The 26,496-nt window shown below is 41.8% G+C and overlaps 1 protein-coding gene across 1 annotated transcript; it reads right to left on the bottom strand.

Moving 5' to 3' along the window:
* Positions 1–492: 492 nt before the first annotated feature.
* CKAP2 (cytoskeleton associated protein 2) lies at positions 493–26,188 on the bottom strand. The gene is made up of 9 exons (XM_075851758.1): positions 25,959–26,188; positions 18,683–18,770; positions 16,555–16,627; positions 14,207–14,838; positions 11,113–11,353; positions 10,771–10,941; positions 8,951–9,011; positions 2,800–3,004; positions 493–2,352 (listed from the first exon to the last, which is right to left on the bottom strand). Exons 1-9 carry the CDS (start codon positions 26,017–26,019, stop codon positions 2,100–2,102), a joined length of 1,785 nt encoding a protein of 594 aa, XP_075707873.1. The 5' UTR covers positions 26,020–26,188; the 3' UTR covers positions 493–2,099.
* Positions 26,189–26,496: the final 308 nt, after the last annotated feature.

Raw genomic sequence — 26,496 nt, 5'->3', positions numbered from 1 at the left:
ACCATATTTCCTGTTAGGATGTACCTAAGTATGTCCTAACAACTGCCTGTGTACTATCCGTACACAGGCTAATGTACTGTAATGTAGATATATGCCCATACATTAAAGTTTAAAAAATAAAAGTAAAAAACAAAGTAATGTTAAATATAAAAAATACGCTTTTTTTTTTTTTTTTTACAACAAACATTAATAATTCTCAATACATAAAATATTCACACATTCAGTAATGGCACGGCCGTAATAACCTGCGCAACATTTTTCTTTGCATCATTTATGATGTGTATGCTGTAAAAAAATAAAAACTGCTTTCTATCACTAATTGTGGGGCACGAGGTGCGATGATGAATTTAACCTCCATGTGCCTCACATTAATAGTAATTAACCCCATCATGTACCTTATGCATTAACCCATTATGACTGAGAAACATGATGGGGTTAATTACCATTAATGTGAGGCATGGAGGTTACATTCATCACACCACAACATGGAAGAATTTTTTTTTTTATTACTGTTGGCAAAGTATCGAAATCGCAATACTACACAAAGTATCGGTATCGAAGTACAAATTCTGGTATCGTGACATCCCTAGTCAGAAGGTGTAGTGACATGCCCCAATTGACAACACCTAGTTGTCAACGTATTCATACATTACCAGGAGGAATAACAGAACAATGACGATTCCTAACAATAAATGCTCCAGTATTTAGCAAAATAGACATGTTAGGAAAGAGGAGAGGTCCGCTTTAAAACCCTATTAATAATTATCCAATTCTCTAGGTTCCCGTCCCATGTTCAGTCTGTTAATTCCAAGAAATGAGTGAGACCAATCGGGATCAAATACTTTGTAGGTGTCAGGTATTTTACATTTATGCATGTCTGGAAAAACAAACATTCACTTGTCACTGGTAGACTGACTGAACGCATCATACATGTAAGCGCTTGTCCACACGTAGCAGAAATGCAGACAAAAAACACAGACTACAGTAGCAGCAGAGTGGGTGAGATTTAACAAATTTCATCCACACACCGCATAAACTTTCCTTGCAGAAATTCCCCTGCGGTGTGTAGTTTGACCACAGCACGTTAATTCGTGCTGCAGAAAGTGGACCAAAAAATCCTGTGTTCTTCAAAAGGAGATGTCACCATCTCCCAGCAATCAGAAAAACGCAGCAAAAGCTGCACCGTCTTCAGTGTAAAAAATAAAAATGCAGGACACGATGTGTTTTTTCCGCAGCAGAACTTCTGCTAGTTTAATGGGAATTGCTGCAGACATTTTCTGCAGCAATTCCGTTACACGAGGACAAGCCCAAAGATGTCTCCCGTCACTGGAGGCTCAACAGTTCTTAGTTAGAGGTCAGTGGTGTTTTTGGAACCTTCCACCAAAGGTTATTTTTGAATATTTATACTCTATTTCCACTCCAGTGATTTGTCTATAATTCTAAGTAGAGTTTGATAAAATAACTCCTCTTTTTTTTTTTTTTTTTTTTTTAAATAAGTGTGCAAGCAAATACAAAGGACAATCTTTTAAAATAAAGATATACTCCCTATTGTAAGGGGAAAATATCGTTCTGTGCGGTTATTAGATGCCAATTTGCACACGTTCCAACCATGTTTGTACAGAATACATGTAAAGCTCCAAGTCATTTTCATATATAAGGAAAAGGTTTCAGAAGAGTAGGTAATGCTGTATTCAGGGTGATCAACCCCCCCCCCATTTTATGATGTAGCAGAGTCCATGCCATTCCTACAGCTGGGGACTAGGAAACCTCATTAGTCCTCTTTATATATCCAGGCAACCAGTATTATGCCTTCTCCCGATGAGTTTCCTTATGGCCAAAATTCTTCAGGGGAGAGAAGGCCATTTATCCTCTTCAATCGGAGGCTTCGTTTGCATTGGAGCAATCAAAAGAGTGAGTATTTCTACACCAGCGATTTGTCAACAGTTCTTAGGAAATCGTTACATGAGGAAAAAAAAATAAATACAGAAAACACCATATAACAAAACAGCAGAGCGGGTTTAGTGTCTTGTGCAGATAAATCGTGGCTATAGAGGCAGATCTGTTAAAAATGTCCCGAACAGTCAGTCCGTAAAGGGTGCTTATTTTTGGTTTGCAATTTTTGTAGTAACATCAAGCGCAGAGTTTTTTCGGAAGATATAGGCATTGGGACAGGAGTCTATGCCTTCCAGGTCTCCTAATTGGTCAATCCCAGAAACACAGGGATCGTGGTCCTGCAACATGACTGGTAATCTGTGAGATTTGTGTTCCAGGCGGCTTGAGCGTCTGACTGGGGTGAGAAACCTGTAACTCTGGATGCTGGATTCTCCTTCATTCATCTGTAATTTCTTCATTCTGAGTAAAACAAACAGTCCGGTATTAAAAGCGTGGTGTCAAAGATATTTTAATTATCTTTATATGTGTGAACATATATTGCTTTAAATGGACAGTTGAGTTGTCACTAAAGCTCAAAGACCTGCTGAAACAAGAGCCTACATGGGGGGATGGCTATTCTATTTCAAGTCGTTTAGTTTATGGCTTTGCATTTGAAACTCATAGACAAATGCAGATAATGTCCAACGTTAATGGACAATGTAAATTCTGCAGAGACAGTGGCAAGCCGGGCGCCAGATGCCCAATTATGTCTTTACACATTAGATTTTGGTGGGATTTGCCAACATTAATGTGTATGGGGAATTGGGCATGTTGGTTCCAACATGTCCAATCCTTTTTTTTCTGCCAAAAGATAAACATTTTGATGTTCGTTCACATATAGATTTTAAAAAAAACATAAGCTCTTACTTTTCCAAATGTGGCGTTGAACGGATGTTAAATTTTATGACCGATGATACAGCATCTCCATTTTCTGGCGTCGAGTCTGACTTGGATGGGCCCTTTGGCGCACTTTTCACAGCTCCGACGCCACCTCTTCTCTTCCCCTTTACCGTTTCTACAGGCTCATCCTTTACTTCAGTTTTCAGACCTTCCTTTTTTCTCTCACTTTTTTCTGTTAACACATAAAAGGATTTATACAGGATTAAAAAGCTCCATGTGCCCTTAAAGGCATGGTGTTGCCCGAAAAACATGTTTTTTTTTTTTAAATTTAAACATTTAGTGTGCGGGTGATTAAACATTGTTCAAATTTTTTTATTTTTTTTTGGCACGAGCCAGGAAATATTATAAATTATTTCTAATTTATAATACTACCCATTTTTGGCCACTAGATGGGGCTGTTCCCAATTTGCAGCATTGCAACATTGGGTTAAAAGCCCTCGCTCTAGTGAGCTCTCAGCATCCACCCCTCCTTTATCCTGGCTAGTGCCGGGATAAACGAGGGGTTTGAAAGGTTTAACCTCCTACACTGTGTGTCGCCATTTTTTGAGGTAACCCACAGTGTAGTAGGTTTACATACAGTAGTAAACACACACAAACACTAACATACATTGAAATCTCTTACCTGGTCCTGCCGCCGCGGCTCCCTCCGGCCCGTCCGCTCCGTTTGCTGCCGCTGTTCCATGTGCACAAGTCCGGAAGCCGCGACCGGAAGTAGTAATATTACTGTCCGGCCGCGACTTCCGGTCCACAGGAAAATGGCGCCGGACGGCGCCAATTTCGAATAGGACTGTGTGGGAGCGGCGCATGCGCAGTTCCCACACAGACGCCGTACACGGCAGTCAATGGGACGGGAGCCGTTCGCAGTCCCTATGGGACTGTGGCTGCCGTGTTCCATGTCTGTGTGTGTCGTTAATCGACACACACAGAAATGGAACAAAAAATGGCAGCCCCCATAGGGAAGAAAAAGTGTAAAAATAAGAAACAGTAAAACACAAACACACAAATGAATATAAACGTTTTTATTACAGCACTAACATCTTTAACATATAAAAAAATTATTTGCGATGACACTGTTCCTTTAAGGCAACCGTGTTGTCAATCAAAAGCAAAGGTTAAATATAAAGCATGTCACATGACAACCCCTTTTTTCACTTTTATAACCAGTCAACAAAAATTGTGTAGATCCAAACTCTGTCTAATTTATAATCGGTCAGTGTTCTTCGATTACTCTTACATGTATTTGGTCTTGTTTTTTCCCAGAACATGTTGGGCTTTCATATTTTGTGCTGAGCCCCGCCGACGGGGATAGCATTGTGACAGGTTGTTACAATGATCACATGCCCAGAGACCACGCTGATTGGTCTCTAGGCAGAGCTCAGTGATGTCAGCTGTCTGGAGAAATGCTGCCACAGAGCGGAAAAAAGGATTAACTCCGCTGGACATTCTAGAACGGCCCTTCAGAGTTAATTACGGACTGCCTGGACGGTTATAGTCTATGCGCAGTCCGCAAGCTTGTAGGTTTATTTTATTTTTTTAAATTCTGTTTTTATTTCTTTATCAAAAGGTGCATGACAGAGAAATAGAAGTGTATGTTTATTTCAATGGGTAGAGGAGAGAGCGCCTCTTAGCAGCTTATCCACAGGAACAAAGAATCAGGCTCTGTGGCTTGAATTGCAAGTGGTTTGTATATTAAGTGGAGTTCCAAAAACCGGAGTTCAAAAGAGGAGTTAAAGCCCAAGTAAGTGCTCTTCTACTTCTTTATCTTTTTGGTTAACACCTGTTCGCTGTTTTTTTGTAACTGGGATAATGGACAGCAAGATTGGAGGTTTTCTTCAGTGCACAGTTTGCCATATGTATACACGACTGGAGCCGGAGTTCCAGGGTGAATATCTCTGTGGCAGATGTGAGCATATTGTTCACCTGGAAGCTCGTATTAGAGATCTGGAGGAGCAGAATGCAACACTGAGGAGGATAGACAATTTTGAACGGAGCTTGCTGCTCACAGAGCATGCAGTTAGTGGGTTACAACTGGAGGGTGAAGACATGGGTGAGCAGGATCAGGTAAGTAGCTGGGTTAATGTAGTTAGGGGCAGTAGAAAGGGGTTAAAGACAAGGAAGGCCGATCCGGTTTCTGACATTCCAGGCAAAATTGCCAAGTTGGGTGATGATGCGAGGGTGTCAGTCTCAGAAAAGGCAGCCCTAGTGGATACTGATCTCCCTAACAGCCGGGAGAACAGCCCAGCTAGTAGTCGGCGGGATGGTAATGCAGGTAAGCCAAGACAATTGATAGTCGTAGGGGATTCTATAATCAGGAAGACGGATAGAATTATTTGTCGCCAAGACCACCTCAACCGAATGGTTTGCTGTCTCCCTGGTGCCAGGGTTCGGCATGTGGTGGAACGGGTGGACAAATTGCTGGGAGGGGCTGGTGATGATCCAGCTGTCGTGGTCCATGTCGGTACCAACGACAGAATAAATGGTAGGTGGAGGAGCCTTAAGAATAATTTTAAAGAACTAGGCTACAAGCTGAAGGGAAGGACCTCCAAAGTAGTATTCTCAGGAATACTGCCTGTGCCATGCGCATCACAGGAAAGACAGCGGGAGCTTAGGGAGTTAAATGCATGGCTGAAGTCTTGGTGTAGAGGAGAAGGATTTGGGTTCCTAGAGCACTGGGCTGACTTTTCATTGGGGTACAAACTGTATTCTGCAGATGATTTGCACCTAAATGGAAGGGGGTCCGCTGTGCTGGGGGAGAGAATTCTAGCTGGGGTGGCGGAGTATTTAAACTAGGGCTGAGGAGGGAGGTCAATGTAGAAAAAAAAGGGGTAGCCAGGTTAGAGAGGGGTCAGACTATATTGGTGGGGGGAGAAACAGAATGTGGGGAGAGGACTGGACAACAGGATAAGGAGATCCTTTCGTTACAAAACATCAGTGTAAATAAAAAGGACCGATTAATGTCAAATCACATTTCTGATAATAAAAGTGAAAAACTGACAGGCAAGTTAAAGTGTATGTTCACAAATGCCAGAAGTCTAGCAAGTAAAATGGGGGAGCTGGAGGCCTTGATACTGGAAGAAAATATAGATATAGTTGGTGTTGCTGAAACATGGCTGGACTCTTCACATGACTGGGCTGTAAATCTACAGGGTTTTACACTTTTTCGGAAAGACAGGACAAATAGGAAAGGTGGTGGTGTATGTCTGTATGTGAGAAGTGATATGAAGGCGAGTGTGAAAGAGACAATAGTGGGTGAATACTGTGAGGAGGTTGAAACCTTGTGGGTGGAACTAGAAAGGGAGGTAAACACTGAAAAAATTACTTTTGGTGTAATCTATAGACCCCCCAATATAACTGAGGAGATGGAAGTTCAGCTATATAAACAGATGGAGCGGGCTGCACAGGCGGGTACTGTAGTGATAATGGGAGATTTTAATTTCCGGGATATTAATTGGTGTCATGGTTCGGCTTCAACTGCAAAGGGGAGACATTTCCTCAACCTGTTGCAGGAAAATTTTATGGGCCAGTTTGTGGAAGACCCGACTAGAGGTGAAGCTCTGTTGGATCTGGTCATTTCTAATAATGCAGATCTTGTTGGGAATGTCAATGTTCGTGAAAACCTCGGTAACAGTGATCACAATATAGTTACATTTTACCTATACTGTAAAAAACAAACGCAGGCTGGGAGGGCAAAAACATTTAATTTTAAGAAAGCCAATTTCCCCAGGATGAGGGCTGCAATTCAGGATATGGACTGGGAAGAACTAATGTCAAATAATGGAACAAATGATAAATGGGAGATTTTCAAATCTACTTTGGGTAATTATAGTGCAAAATTTATTCCTACAGGTAACAAGTATAAACGACTCAAATTAAACCCCACATGGCTTACACCTTCTGTGAAAGGGGCAATACATGACAAAAAAAGGGCATTTAAAAAATACAAATCTGAGGGTACAGCTGTAGCCTTTGTAAAATATAAAGAGCTTAATAAAATCTGTAAAAATGTAATAAAATTAGCAAAAATACAAAATGAAAGGCAGGTGGCCAAGGATAGTAAAACAAATCCCCAAAAATTCTTCAAGCATATAAATGCAAAAAAGCCAAGGTCTGAACATGTAGGACCCCTAGATAATGGTAATGGGGAGTTGATCACAGGGGATCAAGAGAAGGCAGAGTTACTAAATGGGTTCTTTAGCTCTGTATATACAACTGAAGAAAGAGCAGCTGATGTAGCCGGTGCCAGTGCTGTTAATATATCAGTTGATATACTGAATTGGATGAATGTAGATATGGTCCAAGCTAAATTAAATAAAATAAATGTGCACAAGGCCCCGGGACCAGATGGGTTACACCCTAGAATTCTTAAAGAGCTTAGTTCAGTTATTTCTGTCCCCCTTTTCATAATATTTAGAGATTCTCTAGTGACTGGTATAGTGCCAAGGTACTGGCGCAGCGCAAATGTGGTGCCTATTTTCAAAAAGGGCTCTAGGTCTTCCCCGGGTAATTATAGACCAGTAAGCTTAACATCCATCGTGGGGAAAATGTTTGAGGGGCTATTGAGGGACTATATACAGGATTATGTGACAATAAATAGCATTATAAGTGACAGCCAGCACGGTTTTACTAAGGACAGAAGTTGTCAAACTAACCTAATCTGTTTTTATGAAGAGGTAAGCAGAAGTCTAGACAGAGGGGCCGCTGTGGATATAGTGTTTTTGGACTTTGCAAAGGCATTTGACACTGTCCCCCATAGACGCCTAATGGGTAAATTAAGGACTATAGGTTTAGAAAATATAGTTTGTAATTGGATTGAGAATTGGCTCAAGGACCGTATCCAGAGAGTTGTGGTCAATGATTCCTACTCTGAATGGTCCCCGGTAATAAGTGGTGTACCCCAGGGTTCAGTGCTGGGACCACTATTATTCAACTTATTTATTAATGATATAGAGGATGGGATTAATAGCACTATTTCTATTTTTGCAGATGACACCAAGCTATGTAATATAGTTCAGACTATGGAAGATGTTTGTGAATTGCAGGCAGATTTAAACAAAGTGTTTGGGCATCCACTTGGCAAATGAAGTTTAATGTAAAGTTATGCATCTGGGTACCAACAACCTGCATGCATCATATGTCCTAGGGGGCGCTACACTGGCGGATTCACTTGTTGAGAAGGATCTGGGTGTTCTTGTAAATCATAAACTCAATAACAGCATGCAGTGTCAATCAGCTGCTTCAAAGGCCAGCAAGATATTGTCGTGTATTAAAAGAGGCATGGACTCACGGGACAGGGATGTAATATTACCACTTTACAAAGCATTAGTGAGGCCTCATCTAGAATATGCAGTTCAGTTCTGGGCTCCAGTTCATAGAAAGGATGCCCTGGAGTTGGAAAAAATACAAAGAAGAGCAACGAAGCTAATAAGGGGCATGGAGAATTTAAGTTATGAGGAAAGATTGAAAGAATTAAACCTATTTAGCCTTGAAAAAAGATGACTAAGGGGGGACATGATTAACTTATATAAATATATTAATGGCACATACAAAAAATATGGTGAAATCCTGTTCCTTGTAAAACCCCCTCAAAAAACAAGGGGGCATTCCCTCCGTCTGGAGAAAAAAAGGTTCAAGCTGCAGAGGCGACAAGGCTTCTTTACAGTAAGAACGGTGAATTTATGGAATAGCCTACCGCAGGAGCTGGTCACAGCAGGGACAGTAGATGGCTTTAAAAAAGGGTTAGATAATTTCCTAGAACAAAAAAATATTAGCTCCTATGTGTAGAAATTTTTCCTTCCCTTTTCCCTTCCCTTGGTTGGACTTGATGGACATGTGTCTTTTTTCAGCCGTACTAACTATGTAACTATGTAACTATGTAACTATGTAACTATGTAACTATGTAACTATGTAACTATGTAACTATGTAACTATGTAACTATGTAACTATGTAACTATGCTAAATTGCCCCTCCAACTTATTTACCATTGGGTGAAAAAGTCAGAATTGCCAGATTTCGCCAAAATAGGGCAGTTCGGACAACTTTTCTCCGATGTGTGCGGCCAGCTTTAGTCATTGCTAAAAGTTATGGTATAATCAGAGAATTAAAAAAGCCAAAACATACCTGGGTCAGGCTTCAGCTGTTCCAAGGCATCAGCAAGAATGGCTCTAAGCTCTTCAAGAGGCTGAAGAAAGGAACAGAGTATTGGTTAATTACAAGACAACGAATATTGTATGATACAAATAGGAGTTGATTGATAAAGGCTCATCACGTTATAATCCGCTCTTCACAACCCGACATGCCAAAATGATTTGCAGAAATGCAGCATCAATTGGGTAGTATTAAATACAGACGCTTAAGAGACAGCGCACCGGGCTCTGGCGGCAGCTTTATTATTTTATACGGTGGGTTATACAGTCTCTGCATACAATACTCCCCTCTACATTACAAGATTCAAGCACATTTGGTATTCGGCTTTAGAAGTTGGATTTATCTACCTCAGTTTATAATCCCCTAAAGGCTATGTAAACCTTTGGAGGACAATATTTTTTTTAATAAACATGTCTAAGTGTGAAGGGTGCAACTTTTTAATTAGTTTTTATTAAAAATTAGTTTCACTTTTTTTTTTTTTAGATACATGTCCTTTGGATTCTGAATACGGTGCAGCTGTATGTAGCGCTAAATTCTGTTCACGTCAGGACTGACGGATTCAGGTCATAGTGAAAGATACAGCTGCTCTAGATGCAGAATACAGAGCAGCTGTATGTCAAAGTAAAAAGAATATTTTTTTATTGAAAAGTTATACAAAAAAAAAAAAAAAAAAGTTGTTTGTACTAACAGTTTGCATTACCAATTATGTAAATGAAGAGTGTAATCAAGCGATTTGATGCGTTTTTTTGGCACAAAATGCGGCCAAAACAAAAAAAAACAAAAACACAAGAGACGCATCAAGTACACACCGTGTGAACCTGTCAATTGAAAAAGTCATTCACTTCCCTTTCATCATTCTTAGCCTTTTGGTGAGTCCTATAGCTTCTACCAGCAGCATTGTAAAAGCTCTCCCAAAATGGCAGCCAGACAATGCTTAGCAATTTGAATACACCTTATCCTGGCTTGTATCCAAAGATAGGGAAGGGGGGGGGGGGGGGGGTAAGATTCCCTTCCACATTTACAGCAGCTGTGAGTTAAGTGGATTTCCTTTATTCACCTTGCTGTAATTCTGGGAAGTGCTCCCTCTGGTGGCTAACATAGGAAAACATCTCAAAATTATTATTTAATTTTTAATACTTTCCACCATGTGGAAGAGAACAAAAGCCCTGCAAAAAAAAAACCCTTAGAAAATTAAAAAGTAAATGTTTTAGTAGATTACAGCAGCATTCTTTATTTAGAAAAACGATCATTTTTGACAGAGTTATGACCTATTTTAGCTTTATGCTAATGAGTTTCTTAATACCCATCTGGGTGTTTTACTTTTTGACCAAGTGGGCGTTGTAGAGAGAAGTGTATAACACTGACCAATCAGCGTCATGCACTTCTCTCCATTCATTTACACAGCACATAGCGATATAGCTATATCGCTATGTGCAGCCATATACACATATGTATGTGGCTGCACATAGTGATCTAGTAAGATCACTATGTGCTGTGTAAATGAATGGAGAGAAGTGCATGACGCTGATTGGTCAGCATCACACTTCTCTCCACAACGCCCACTTGGTCAAAAAGTAAAACACGCCCAGATGGGCATTAAGAAACTCATTAGCATAAATGTACAAATGTACAATATAGGCCACTTATAATGCAGTGACAGAGCCTCTTTAAGCAGTTACATAATGCCACGTCTATAATGTCCTTCATTAATAAATCTGCCTCATGGCTTTAATAGAACAAAGCAATTAAACGACGTTTGCGGGCAGAACTTCTTGGGTTTTTGCGTCACTCACCTGCGCACCAGCAGACACGGCCTCCTCACAGACGGCAATGACTTTATATAGCTGCCCATCCCGTTTCTCAAGACGTGCAAGGCATTCCCAGTATCCAGAAAGCTTCTTAGCTTCTGGAACAGTTTGGATTTGCTCCTCAAGTATCGAGATAACTTCTTCCCTTGGCCAACCCTATTGTTAAAATATTGTTAAGACTTTACATACAGTCATTTGCTTAGTTATTCTGTTCTGCCATTAAGGCCGGACACAGATTCTTTAGCAGTGTTTATTAGCGAATAGGTAAACGTATTCTAACACATGAATACATAAATAACATTATTAACTACTTCTGGTTTCAGTTACCTCATCTATTAGCTTCCGGCAGCCACCAAAGATCTGGTGAACTTTTAGCGTGAACAGTTCCTGCTCATCCTCTTCTGCCATGGTGGCCCAGTACAGCGGGGGAGTTTCTTCTGGTTCCTCTGGCTCAGTTTTAATCTTTGGCTCCTCTTTGGGCACACTGTAGATGTTCGGTATGACAACGGCCATTGGGGGCCTTTTTATCACTTTTCCTTTAGATTCTCTCCATTCTGCCAGACGTGCCCTAAACAATAAAAAAACATTGATGAATACTTTACCAAAACAGGATTTAAATCTTACAGACAAAAGACCTCTGCATTAGATATTAAAGTATAAACTAAATGCTCTAAATTGCAATGTACAACTGATAGTACAATAATCCTGGTAGATTTCAAGAGGCCATAAAATGACGTGATTGAACAAGAGGTCACAAAAATAGCAGAACAAGATTCAGATTAGAGGACATGACTAGATGTTCCACTGCAGCGGAGACCCCCCCCCCCTCCACATCTCATTATCGCAGTACATTTAGCACCGTGTCAGGATAGCGCCCGGCGTACAAGCGAGAGGTGTACATAGAGCTCCATTAGCCCGAAGGAAGCCACAAGACAATCCTTATACTGCCCAGTTTAAGATTATTTTAAATGCTGGCATACGTTGGTGTGCTGCTGGAAGGCATACGCTTAAAGAGGCTCTGTCACCAGATTTTGCACCCCCTATCTGCTATTGCAGCAGATCGGCGCTGCAATGTAGATTACAGTAATGTTTTTATTTTTAAAAAATGAGAATTTTTGGCCAAGTTCTGACCATTTTTGTATTTATGCAAATGAGGCTTGCAAAAGTCCAAGTGGGCGTGTTTAAAGTAAAAGTACAACTGGGCGTGTATTATGTGTGTACATCGGGGCGTTTTTACTACTTTTACTAGCTGGGCGTTCTGACAAGAAGTATCATCCACTTCTCTTCAGAACGCCCAGCTTCTGCCAGATCACGCAGTAATGCATATTTATTTATATTTAGCGGTTTAGGTTGCATTGGTGTTCTCAGTGTGCTGTCGCCATTCTTTGTCTGCTGTGTGTACGTACACACACACACACACACAAACTTGTTAATGAACTAAAGGCAGCTGGGACCACAGTCACCAAGAAAACCATTGGTAACACATTACGCCGTAATGGATTAAAATCCTGCAGTGCCCGCAAGGTCCCCCTGCTCAAGAAGGCACATGTACAGGCCCGTCTGAAGTTTGTAAATGAACATCTGGATGATTCTGAGAGTGATTGGGAGAAGGTGCTGTGGTCAGATGAGACTAAAATTGAGCTCTTTGGCATTAACTCAACTCGCCGTGTTTGGAGGAAGAGAAATGCTGCCTATGACCCAAAGAACACCGTCCCCCCACTGTCAAGCATGGAAGTGGAAACATTATGTTTTGGGGGTTTCTCTGCTAAGGGCACAGGACTACTTCACCGCATCAATGGGAGAATGGATGGAGCCATGTACCGTCAAATCCTGAGTGACAACCTCCTTCCCTCCACCAGGACATTAAAAATGGCTCGTGGCTGGATCTTCCAGCACGACAATTACCCGAAACATACAGCCAAGGCAACAAAGGAGTGACTCAAAAAGAAGCACATTAAGGTCATGGAGTGGCCTAGCCAGTCTCCAGACCTTAATCCCATCGAAAACTTATGGAGGGAGCTGAAGATCCGAGTTGCCAAGCGACAGCCTCGAAATCTTAATGATTTACAGATGATCTGCAAAGAGGAGTGGGCCAAAATTCCATCTAACATGTGTGCAAACCTCATCATCAACTACAAAAAAACGTCTGACTGCTGTGCTTGCCAACAAGGGTTTTGCCACCAAGTATTAAGTCTTGTTTGCCAAAGGGATCAAATACTTATTTCTCTGTGCACAATGCAAATAAATATATATATAATTTTGACAGTGATTTTCTGTTTTTTTTTATATATAATCTCACTGGTAAAATTAACCTAGCCTAAAAATTCTAGACTGTTCATGTCTTTGACAGTGGGCAAACTTACAAAATCAGCAAGGGATCAAATACTTATTTCCTTCACTATATATATATATATATATATATATATAAAATCGGTCATGCAATGTGGTTTTAGAGATAGTGTTCTCAAATACAAACTGACCAATCTTTCCAGTGAAATGTTTCTGCATGAAAAAAGAAATAAATCACATTTGGAAAACACACAAAGACCTGCACATGTGAACATTGCTATAAAGTGTCCAGTTGTGTAGCACCCTTAGGCCTCATGCACACGAAAATATTTTTTCCCTCCCGTAAATACGGGTCCTTGGTCACACGTATTCGACCCATATTGCATCAGTATTTACGGGTACGTTTTCCCTGCAAAATTGCACTGCACTAATCGGCATCCCTTCTCTCTATCAGTGCAGGATAGAGAGAAGGGGCAGCCCTTTTCGTAGTAAAAGTAAAATAAATTCATACTTACCCGGCCGTTGTCTTGGTGACGCGTCCCTCTCTTGACATCCAGTCCGACCTCCCTGGATGACGCAGCAGTCCATGTGACCGCTGCAGCCAGTGATTGGCTGCAGAGGTCACATGGGTTGAAACGACATCCCAGGAGGCCGGACTGGAGGAAGAAGCAGGGAGTTCTGGGCAAGTATGAATGTTTTTTACAGGTTGATCTATATTGTGATCGCTAGTTTCTGTCCAGGGTGCTGAAAGAGTTACTGTTGATCGTTTAACTCTTTCACCACACTGGACAGTGATTATTTACGGACGTCGCCCAGCAACGATCTCGTAATTACGGGTGCACACACGTAGTCACCTGCAATTACGGGAGCCCCATAGACTTCTATGGGCTGCCCGTGCCGTAATTACGGCCTGAAATAGGACATGTTCTATATTTTTCAACGGCACGGGCACCTTCCCGTAAGCAAACGGGGAGGTACCCGTGGCCAATAGAGGTCTATGGACCCATAAAAACATGCCATAATTACAGGCGTTTTTACGTTCATGTGCATGGGGCCTTAGTTCAGTCTGATAGTGATCATTACCCACCACAATGCATGCAAGCATTATTATTATTTTTTTTTTAACACATACTTCTGTTCTGCAGCAGACTCTGTGGTCCTCAGGAATTTGCTGGCTGTCGGCAGCTTGGGAGCGGGCTTGTTCTTCAGAGAACCAGGCCCCGGTGCAGAAGAAATTATTTTTTTGCTCTGCATCACTGGGTTATTCTTTATAGCTCTGTTCTTCAATGGAGCTTTAACAGGCTGAGGCTTTTGTTGGATCTGAACTTGCGTGGTTCTCCGCACAGTCACGGCCTCGCTCAGTTTAGTTGGTCTCGTCTGTGACGATCTTGGTGGAATCCCTGGTCGCTTTGGTTTCACATCATTGGCAGAACGTAGCCTTGCCGTGCTTGTAGTGGGGACAGAGGTTAGTGGCCTCTTTACTTCACTTCTGACCAGATTTTTATTTTGCTCAGGCAGATTTTTGTTTTCAGAGTTCTTCCGAAAGGAATTAATTTTAGACTGAACAATTTTCCCCCGATAAGCACCAAGAACAGGTTTAGGCAGCGGTTTTGGATCTTCTTTTATAGATTCCAGTTTCTCCTTCACATCTTTCATTTGTTTTTCATTAAGGGACTTTGTTTTCATGAAGGACTGGGTGAAAGTCATATTTCTACCATCTTTGTTGACAGCTGGCAGAATATTTTCTTTATTTACAGGTTCAACCTTTAATATATTTAAAAAAAAAAAAAAAGTAAAGATTGGGTATTAATAGTTCTACAACAAGGTTTATTAAAGTGATATATCCTGCATTAAACTTAAGGGCTATGTACACTTTGGGAGGCCATTCTTTTAGTTTTAATAAATCAATATTTTACTCCAATTTGAAGAACTTGAAGATTTTTTTTATTAAAGTTTTTATTTTCATTTCTGAGATAGTGTTTTCAACATAGAGATTTTACTGGGAAGATATGTGAAATATATATATATGCACACACACGCTTTAAAAAAACGCATTTGGTATACCAACAAAAACCTGCATGTGTGAACACTCCCTAAGGCTGTGTCCCCGCATAGCGTAAACGCTGCAACATTTACAGTAGGAGCAAAGCGTATGAGATTTAGAAAATCTCATGCCCAAGCTGCGGGAAACAAAAACGCAGTGTAAACATTAAATTGACATGTGGTTCAGAATTTAATTCTTCAGCACGTCAATTTATGCTGCGTTTTTGTTGATTTTCAGATGGAGATTACAGCACAAAAATTGCAACTACAGGGGGAAAAAAAAAAAATAAAAAAATAAATAATACTTACCCAGAACGTCATCTTCTGCAGTCCGGCCTCCTGGGACGATGTCTCATCCCATGTGAGCGCTGCAGCATCACATGGCCTGCAACGTCACTGTAGAAGACCGGACTACATGCAGAAAATACAGGAGGGTGGGGGGTGAAGTATGAACAACTTTCTTCCGCAATAGAAATTCCGTTGGAAAAACCGCACAACGTGAATTTTCAGGCGGAACATAGTGCGGGTTCCAGGTCGGACACGCTGCATGATTTTTTTTTTTATACACAGTGTATCCGACCTGTGGGAACCCAGCCTAATGGTGTCTAGTTGTGTAGCACCCTCAGGTCATCCCATATGTGATAATTTTTTGAGATGCAGCTGCTATGTATGCTGTATGAATAGAAGCTTTATCTTGCGGTCAAAGCAGAACCCGTCAGGTCAGCGGGACTGACAGCTTCAGCAAGCACTGGTCCTTCATGTCTGACACGCAAGATCCAGTTATCAGCAAACTTTCTATCATGAACTTAGCTGTGATCAACAATAATTGCATCCTGCATGTCTCAGTCCTGCGGATCTGACTTCTAGCGAAAGATGCAGTTTATATTTATCCGGGATATAATAAAGATTTCTCAAAAAGGTTCGGGTTTTTTTAATTAAAAAAAAAACGAAAAAAAAAACGACCAATTCAAAATTTTATGTAGTCTTTTATGCCATTATATGACAAAATATCTGAGTGAGTGAGGTCCACTCCATTATACACTATGGAAACAGCCACATGACCCTACCCTTTATATCTCATCAACCACTTATGTAGCAGTTTGTAAGGCTGGGTTCACACGAGCATGTTCGGTCCGTAATGGACGGAACGTATTTCGGCCACAAGTACCGGACCGAACACACTGCAGGGAGCCGTGATCCTAGCAACTGTCCCGTACTGTAATCGTGTTTTCAGTACGGGACAGTAGTTCCACGTAGAGGCAGGGACTCCTAGCGTCGTACATAACTATGATGCTAGGAGCACGGCTCGGGGCCGAAATACGTTCAGTCCTTTATGGACGTAATGTGCTCGTGTGAACTCGGCCTTACCCATACTTCATCTTTCGATGCTTGTCTGACCAGAATGACGCATTTCGTAATAACATACAGACATCTTACCATTTTCTTCTCTAAGGGCTTAATTTTCTCAGACTTCTGAAGATCCCTGTTGGACCTTTCCATTAAAGGAGACCTTTGAGAAAGCAAAAATTTACATATAATATTAACCAAACTCAGACTGAATTGTGGCAAAAACTGCACTGGCATATCAATAACACATAGCATATATATTAACACTTTGTAAAGACATGCGCGGGCACAGACATGGCGGGGAAAGAGTGAAGTGTTTTGCCCAATTTGAGGTTTATGATTTGCTTGCCATTTGGATGCATTGGGTAAACCACTGCCAGGATTGAGATTTGCTTCCGGGGACTAAAATAATAATGCACAAGAAGAGACGGATGTGCTGAGTGGAGAGTTCTAAGCGGACAGAACGTCCATAGAAAGAGCTGCAGGAACATGCCTGTGCCCACACACACTCATCCCAGGATGAGATATTAAAGGGAACAGGTCACCGGCATGTCACCTATTGAACTCTACTCACGCCTAGCTGGCCGCTGCAATCAAAAGTTCATTGCCGCTATCCCCTCTCCTAAACTCCTCCTCTGACCGTAAATAACAGTCCAAACAATTTGCGCCTTTTATGGTAATCTGGCAGTGTCATTCGTTCCTCTTAGGTCTGCCCACCGCCGAAAACTGGCACACCCTGAATGCCAAAGTCTCGTCTGAGAGAGCACGTGCGCCCGTCATTTATGGTCTGATACCCACCACTGATTCGTCAAGGCCTTAAAGTCTAGTTAGAGCGCATGTGTCGCTATGGTGTCCAGTTAAGCTCGGGATTTCGTGTGAGGAGAGGAGACGTCAACCAAAAGTAACGAGGTGGGGTAAACTCGGAAGGGCTCTTTTATTCTCACTAGCATACGGCATGGGAACACAAGTTACAGAGACGACTTAGAAGATAATTATAGGTTACATAGAAATGATTTTTTTACCCACTACCACCTGGTATTGCTGGTTTAATAGGTGAAATGCTGGTGGCAAGTTCCCTTTAAGGACTAAATATTTAGGGTTAAGAACACAGCCGCACGGTTTCGCAGCAAGTACAAGAGAAGAACATAAAAACCGTGTGCTATTACTGCAGCTCAGACACATCGTGTACGGGCACCATTACAGCATCTTTAGGGTATGTCAACACGTAGCATAAACACGTGACTGATTTCATTGCAGAAAATCCACATCATATGACAAGTGGCAGTGTGGGTGTGATTTAAAGCAATCTCAGTCACACAGCAGAAAAAAAAACAAAAAACAAACAAGTTTCATCCCATGTGACTGCTGCAGCCAATCAAAGGCTGCAGCAGTCACATGGACTACAGCGCCATCCCAAGAGGCCGGGCTGCGCTCAGAAGAGAGGGACACGTTGCCATTACTATGGCCGGTGTAAGTATAAGGGTATGTTCACACGTCCGTAAATAGGTCGTAATTCGGGCGTTTTTGCACCGAATTACGTCCGAAAATAGCGCCTCAATAGCGCTGACAAACATCTGCCCATTGAAAGCAATGGGCAGACGTTTGTCTGTTCACACGAGGCGTATATTTACGCGCCGCTGTCAAATGACGGCGCGTAAATAGACGCCCGCGTCAAAGAAGTGACCTGTCACTTCTTTGGCCGTAATTGGAGCCGTTATTCATTGACTCCAATGAATAGCAGCGCTAATTACGCCCGTAATTGACGCGGCGTTCAAGCGCCTGCACATGCCGGTACGGCTGAAATTACGGGGATGTTTTCAGGCTGAAACATGCCCGTAATTTCAGCCGCAACGGACGCCCTCGTGTGAACATACCCTAAAACTTATTTTATTCCTGCAGGATTTCCTCAGGGGACATGCCGCCCGAAACACTGCACCACAATTTGGTGCGGTATTTCGGGCAGAATACCCTGGGGCTTCCAGGACAGATACACGGTGTCGTTTTATGCAGAGTATCCGTTCAGTGTTCCTACCAATTTTAATCTCGGACTAACTCCAAAGTATTCTGGCACCACTGCAATTGGAAAACTCAAAGCCCTCCCCATCCTGGTGGATTTTTACATTCAGAACCACTTTACTATTTACTGATAAACACTTTGCTGCAGGGAATAAATAGAGGACATGCCCTTTCTATACATTAGTTGATTCATAACACTAACCTGATTTCAGGCGGCTTGTCAGGCGCAATTTGTTTCTTAGCAGCCATTTTTCTGACTACAAAGACTTCCAGTTTTTTTCTTCTTTCCTCTGATATAGAAAACAAAATGATAGTTACATTTATGGGAGAAATATGCCAATTCCTCAGAGAAGCCAATTCTGTAGGTCTAGGTGGGTGCACGTGTGCAGCGCTCTTTATTGAAGTCTATGGAAGTTGCAGAAAAGGCAGAGATACAGACCAGACTGATCTGACCACCATATTTAAGAAGCCCCTGCACCACTTTGTGACATAGAAAGGAGGTGGAAAAGTGGGCGGGGCTTGAGTCACACCAAGTGCGACTTATTTATCAAGAGGTTTCCGACACTTTTATACTTTGTTTTTTTTCCGGTCCTGTTCACATTAAATCTGATATACACCAGGGTACACTACGTTATGCCATCCAACGGGAACATTAAATGTGGATTTCTCAGTCATGCAACCTGCATTACCATCACCCCAGGTATCGTAAAGCTGCTCTCACCATCCTCTATATGGAGTTGTCAGCAGCTTTGAGGGGTACACACTTCTGACAGTTTCCATTTAATGGACAGGTCATGAGAGTTCATGATGTACATATCTAAAAGCGATTGTCCAGGCGTTTTTTTTTTTATATACCGACGACCTACTAACAGGATAGGCAATCAGTATATGAACGTTGTGACACCCAGCACCGATCAGCTGTTCCGGCTGCCTCCAGCACCGGATGTCCGTGCCAGAAGAAGATGGCTCCAGCCACTGTATAGCAGCCATGCTTGGTTACTGCTGCTCTGCTCCTATTTAAGCATTTTAAAGCAGAGTTGCAATACTGCAGCATGGCCTCTGTATAGTGACCAGAGCCATCTGCTTCAGACTCCGGCTACTGCAGGACATCTGGTGCCCAGAAGCAGCTGATCAGTGCGGGGTCCGGGAGTCAAACCCCCACCGATCATATACTGATGACCTAGTCTGTGGATAGATCAACAGTATGAAAAAGCGCCCAGACAACCCCTATGACAGATCCCATAGTAGTCTACATTTAAAGAGGCTCTGTCACCAGATTATAAGTGCCCTATCTCCTACATAATCTGATCGGCGCTGTAATGTAGATAACAGTGGGTTTTATTTTGAAAAACGATCATTTTTTTGACCAAGTTATAAACAATTTTAGATTTATGCTAATTCGTTTTAGACAACTGGGCGTGTTTTTACTTTTTACCAACTGGGCGTTGTACAGAGGAGTGTATGAGGCTGACCAATCAGCGTCATACACTTCTCATTGTTCCAGTCCAGCTTCTTTCACTGCACAATCACACTATCACCAGCCTACAAAGACGCCTTGTGGCATCACTGCAGATCTGGCTGATGAGCGCTCATCCTCCAAGCAGGAGCTGTAACTTACAGCTCCTGATCCCAGAGCAGCGCTACTGAATACAGCTGGGGTCGGACCACAGTTGTTTAACCCTTTGATTGCCGCGGTCTGTGACATGATCACGGGATTCCGGTGATGGGCTCAAACACCGGAGAATCCCTCTGCAGTCAGCCCTGGGGACCTAGAAAGGACCCCAGGGCTGTCTGTTCTGTTTGCCTGCTGTTCGGGCACACTATGTGCTGCCCTAACAGCAGCCTGTGTCATCGTGACAGTGTAATGTATTAGCATACAGGAGTATGCTAATACATTAAAAGTCAAAAATAAAGTTATAAATAAAGTTATCCCTTAATGGGATTCAAAAAAAAAAAGTCCCAAAAAGAGTCATTATTTTACATAAAATACATTTTATTGCCACTATACTAAATAAAAACAAAAACATATTAGGTATCTACACAACTAATAACCTGAAGAATTAATCTAACGGGTTAAAAAACACAAAAAAAAAAAAAAAAACAAATGCCAAGAATTGCTTTTTCCTATATTCACGCCTTAAAAAAATATTTTTTTACCCCAAAACTGTGGGAAAAAAAAAAAAAAAAAAAAAACTACTATCTTTATAATACGCCCACTTGGTCAAAAAGTAAAACACGCCCAGTTGTCCATTGAGAAACTCATTAGCATAAAGCTAATATAGGTCATAACTCCGTCAAATGATAGTTTTTCTAAATAAAAATCACTGCTGTAATCTACATTACAGCGCCGATCACATCATGTGCAATATAGGGCACTTATAATGTGGTGACAGAGCCGCTTTAACCCTTTCACGACCAAGGACGAAAATGAACGTCATGGTCGGCTGCTAGTTCCCGCACCATGACGTTCATTTTCGTCCACATTTCAAACTGTCACTCTGTGTAAACACAGAGTGACAGACGCGCGCTGACAGCTGTCCTAGACAGCTGAGACATCAGTCTCGCCGGACAGCGGACCATCGCCGCTGCTTTCGGCAGTTAACCCCTTAAGTGCGCCGACGGATTGCCATCGCCGCATTTAAGTGGTTTGAAGCACATCGGCAGCCCCCACGAAGTGATCGTGGGGGCTACCGATGCTTGTCACGGCAATCGGAGGTCAGATAATGACCTCCGGGTTGCCATGCACAGAAGCCTCGGAGGAACAGCCTCTGGCCGTTCCTCCTCTGCTTCAAGTCAGTGTGACAGTCACGTCACAATGACAGTTAGAGTACATTACACTACGTGTGTAGTGTAATGTACTCTAGCAGCGATCAAAGCTGCAAGTCTCAGTGTCCCCTAGTGGGACAAGTGAAAAAAGTAAAAAATATGTTTTAAAAAAAGAAGTGTAAAAATAAAAGTTATAAGTTCTATAAACACTAAATGCTTTTTTTTTCCCTATAATAAGACTTTTATTATAGAAAAAAAATGAACACGTTAAAAAAGTACACATATTTGGTATCACCGCGTTCGTAACGACCCCAACTATAAAACTATAATGTTATTTTTCCTCGCACGGTGAACACCGCAAAAAAAAATAAAATGAAAGACAGAATCGCAATTTTTTTGGTCACCACCGCTCCCTAAATAAAGAGATCAAAAAGTCGCATGTACCCGAAAATAGTAACAATAAAAACTTCTATCCGTCCCGCAAAACACAAGCCCTTACACAGCTTTTTTGACTAAAAAAAAAAATTAAAAAATTATGTCTCTCAGAATATGGTGACAGAATTTTTTTATTTTTATAAATAAGTCATTTTATTGTGCAAACGCTAAAAAAAATAAGGACCAAACCTATATACATCTGGTATCGCCGTAATCGTACCGACCCGCAGAAGTAAAAATGTAATTTATAGCGCACGGTGAGCGCCGCAAAAAGAAAACCTAAAAAACGGTGTCAGAATTCCTGTTTTTTGCTCAGGATTGCAAAAAAAAAAAAAAAAATTGAATAAAAAGTGATAAAAACTGATATAAAAAAAAATAAAAATATCGCATGTACCCCAAAATGGTACCAATGAAAACGACAGATTGTCCCGCAACAAATAAGCCCTCACAGGGCTCCGGTGGTGAAAAAATAAAAAAGTTCTTTCTCTCAGAATATGGCGATGCAAAATGTGCAGAGTGTCCAAAAGTGAATAAGATTGGGCGCCTTTTATCAGTGCGACACCAGCCACATATCTATGAAATATTATTTATTTACCCCATTATTATACCCTCTGATGTTCTCCGCACAGATAACATATGCCTCCACATTATAACCTGAAATACCAGCAAAACCCCAAACAGAAAAACTACCAAGCAAAATCTGCGCTCCAAAAGCAAAATGGCGTTCCCTCCCTTCTGAGCCCTGCAGCGTGCCCAAGCAGCAGTTTGCGCCCACAGATATGGTGTCGCCATACCCGAGAGAACCCGCTTAACGTTTTATGAGGTATTTGTCTTCTGTGGCACAAACTGGGCACAACATATTATGCACTAAAATGGCGTATCAGTGGAAAATTGCAATTTTCACTTTGAACCATCCGCTGTGCATTAACCCCTTTGAGCACTATGACTTAATTGCCCGTCATGGTGCGGCGGTTGATGTATGAAGCGGGCTCACGTGCTGAGCCCGCTCCATACGCTGCGGGTGTCGGCTGTGTATTACAGCAGGCCCCCTTGGTACTAACAGACAGGTACAGCGATCGCTCTGTTACAGAAGCCTGTAAGAATAAATTTGATATTAATTCCAATAAACTCTGCAAAAGACCCGTGGGGTGTACATGCTCACTAAACCCCTAGAAAAATTCCTTGAAGGTTTTTCCAAAATGGGGTCACTTTTGGTGGGTTTCCACTGTCTTGCTCCCTCCAGTGCATTGCAAATGCGACATGGCACCGAAAACCATTCCAGCAAAATCATAAATCCAAATGGCGCTCCTTCCCTTCTGAGCCCTGCTGTGGGTCCAAACAGCAGTTTATTACCACATATGGGGTATTGTCGTAATCGGGAGACATTGCTTTACAAATGTTGAGGTGCATTTTCTTAGTTATTCCTTGTAAATAATAAAAATTTCTATGTTTCAGAAAAAAAAGTACATTTTAATTTTTTACAGACTAATTCCAATATATTTAGCGAAAAACCTGTGTGGTCAAAATGCTAACTATACCCCTAGATAAATACCTTAAGGGGTCTAGTTTTCGAAATGGGGTCGTTTATGGGGAGTTTCTATCGTTCTGGCAGCTCAATGCTTCTCCAAATGTACAGTGGGGCCCTAAAACATTTTCAAGCAAAATATGAGTCCTGAAAGCCTCCGGGTGCTCCCTTCCTTTGGGGCCCTGCCGTGTGTCCAAACAACGCATTAGGGCCACAATGTGGGTATTTTTGAAAACAGGAGAAACAGGGTGATAGATTTTGTGGTGTGTTTCTTCATTCTCATGGTCGCTTTACAAAGAAATTGGTCTTCAAACTGATACTTTTTATGAAAAAAAAGTGCAATTTTTTTTTCCACCCGCTATGTATTAAATTTAGCAAAAAACTGTGGGGTCAAAATACTTACTATACCCTTAGGTAAATACCTTAAGGGGTCTAGTTTTCTAAATGGGGTCATTTGTGGGGGTTTCCACCATTCTGACACCTATGAGCCTCTGAAAACCTGGCTTGGTGCAGAAAAAACAAAATGTACTTCAAAATTTATAAAATTATTATTCAATTTGTAAGTCCTCTAAATTGCTGAAAATTTATTTTATTTTTTCAAAAGTGCTGCCAAAATGGAGTAAAGAGATAGAAATATATATTTAATTAAAAAAATTGTACAGTATGTGTGTACATATGTGACATATTGCAGTTAAAAATAGGGGAAAATGGTAATTTTTACAAAATTTCTTCCATTTTTCTATTTTTTAATTAATTTCCGCAAATCGTATCAGTCTACTTTTACCACTAAAATAAAGTACAACATGTGACGAAAAAACAATGTCAGAATTACTTGGATATTCAAAACTTTCACAGAGTTATTCTCTGATAAAGTCACACATACCAGATTTGACAAATCTGGCTTGGTCATTAAGGTACAAACATGCCCGGTCATTAAGGGGTTAAGGTCTTTTCAGGCCCAGTCATTAAGGGGTTAACATACACATCAGGCACTTTTCCCAGCATATACATTAAAGAGGCTGTCACCACATAAGTGCTATATAAGATCGGCGCTATAATGTAGGTGACAGTAATGGTTTTTATATAGAAAAACTATCTATTTTAAACCACTTTATTAGCGATTTTTAGCTTTATGCTAATGAGTTTCTTAATGCCTAAGTGGGCGTGTTTTACTTTAAACCAAGTGGGCGTTGTACAGAGGAGTGTATGACGCTGACCAATCAGCGTCATACACTCCTCTCCATTCATTTACACAGCAGCGATGTGCAGCCACATACACAGACATTAATGTTAATCAAGTGTCCTGATAATGAATACACATGACCATCCAGCCTGGACGTCATGTGTATTCAGAATCCTGACACTTCTGAATCTTTTCTGTGAGATTTCCAGCAAGGGAAACAAAATCTCGCAAGATTACACGTGGCTTGCTGGAAATCTCACAGAAAAGAGTCAGAAGTGTCAGGATTCTGAATACACATGATGTCCAGGCTGGAGGTCATGTATATTCATTATCAGGACACTTGATTAACGTTAATGTCTGTGTATGTGGCTGCAGATTGCGTTCTAGTAAGAACGCGATGCTGCTGTGTAAATGAATGGAGGAGTGCATGACGCCGATTGGTCAGCATCATACACTCCTCTGTACAACGCCCACTTCGTCGAAAGTAAAAACACGCCCACTTGGGCATTAAAGAGGCTCTGTCACCAGATTTTGCAACCCCTATCTGCTATTGCAGCAGATCGGCGCTGCAATGTAGATTACAGTAACGTTTTTATTTTTAAAAAACGAGCATTTTTGGCCAAGTTATGACCATTTTTGTAGTTATGCAAATGAGGCTTGCAAAAGCCCAAGTGGGTGTGTTTAAAAGTAAAAGTCCAAGTGGGCGTGTATTATGTGCGTACATCGGGGCGTTTTTAATACTTTTACTAGCTGGGCGTTCTGACGAGAAGTATCATCCACTTCTCTTCAGAACGCCCAGCTTCTGGCAGTGCAGATCTGTGACGTCACTCACAGGTCCTGCATCGTGTCGGCCACATCGGCACCAGAGGCTACAGTTGATTCTGCAGCAGCATCAGCGTTTGCAGGTAAATCGATGTAGCTACTTACCTGCAAATGCTGATGCTGCTGCAGAATCAACTGTAGCCTCTGGTGCCGACACGATGCAGGACCTGTGAGTGACGTCACAGATCTGCACTGCCAGAAGCTGGGCGTTCTGAAGAGAAGTGGATGATACTTCTCGTCAGAACGCCCAGCTAGTAAAAGTATTAAAAACGCCCCGATGTACGCACATAATACACGCCCACTTGGACTTTTACAAGCCTCATTTGCATAACTACAAAAATGGTCATAACTTGGGCAAAAATGCTCGTTTTTAAAAATAAAAACGTTACTGTAATCTACATTGCAGCGCCTATCTGCTGCAATAGCAGATAGGGGCTGCAAAATCTGGTGACAGAGCCTCTTTAAAACAACAGGTGTGCATGGCCCCATTGAAAGGAACGTGCCAGGGTGTGATCAGTTAAAAAAAAACGGATAGCACCGTGACGAAACAAAACTGAACTGGGAATGAGCGCTGCACAGATACATAGGAGCGGATTTTGAACTTACAGAAACGTAGGAGACAGGACAAGGCAATAATATGGCAGCACGGAGCTGCTTCCCTATGACGGCGTCTTGCTCCACAATGCGGAGTATGGTCGGGAACGAGCAGCATTCGCCACTTACAACACTCATCACCGGTACACTCACCTCGGAAGCCGGGCTGCTGCCTCCTGCTGACCGGTAGTGGCTGTACCGCAGTCACTCTCATGTCCGTCTTTTATCCGCCTTCTGCTCGTTCGAATTGAAAACCTCACAACACAGCCACAAGCCCCTCAGCAACCGCCCACCGCATTGGTTAGCATCTTGCGTATCGACCAATCACAGCACTCTCCTTAAAAAGTTGAACATCATGATTGGTTCATAGGCTTCAGGCGTCTTAGACTATTTTGTTGTTGTCAGTCGGCGAATCAGTTTAAAGTTGGCATCACGTGACACGCATAACGTCTGCGCCGAGGCTACGCACGAGTGGGGGTGGTTTACTGACGCCTGCGTGCGCAATCAGTGGGGAGAAGAGTGGGCACCCGGTCATTATCAGCACAGGGATTTAGACGAATCACTGACTAGAAACAGTTGGTCCGTTTTCTTGAACATTTTGCTGCTGTGGTAAATCATTGCTGCAGGCAGATATTACAGTGTAGTGGATGGGAGATTAATGCACTTTTAAGTTTTTTTCTTCCCTTATTGA

The sequence above is a fragment of the Rhinoderma darwinii genome, chromosome 2 (assembly GCF_050947455.1).
Source record: "Rhinoderma darwinii isolate aRhiDar2 chromosome 2, aRhiDar2.hap1, whole genome shotgun sequence".
Taxonomy (NCBI): domain Eukaryota; kingdom Metazoa; phylum Chordata; class Amphibia; order Anura; family Rhinodermatidae; genus Rhinoderma; species Rhinoderma darwinii.
The sequence above is the reverse complement of the archived record's forward strand: the minus strand, read 5'-3'. Positions and strand labels throughout refer to the sequence as shown.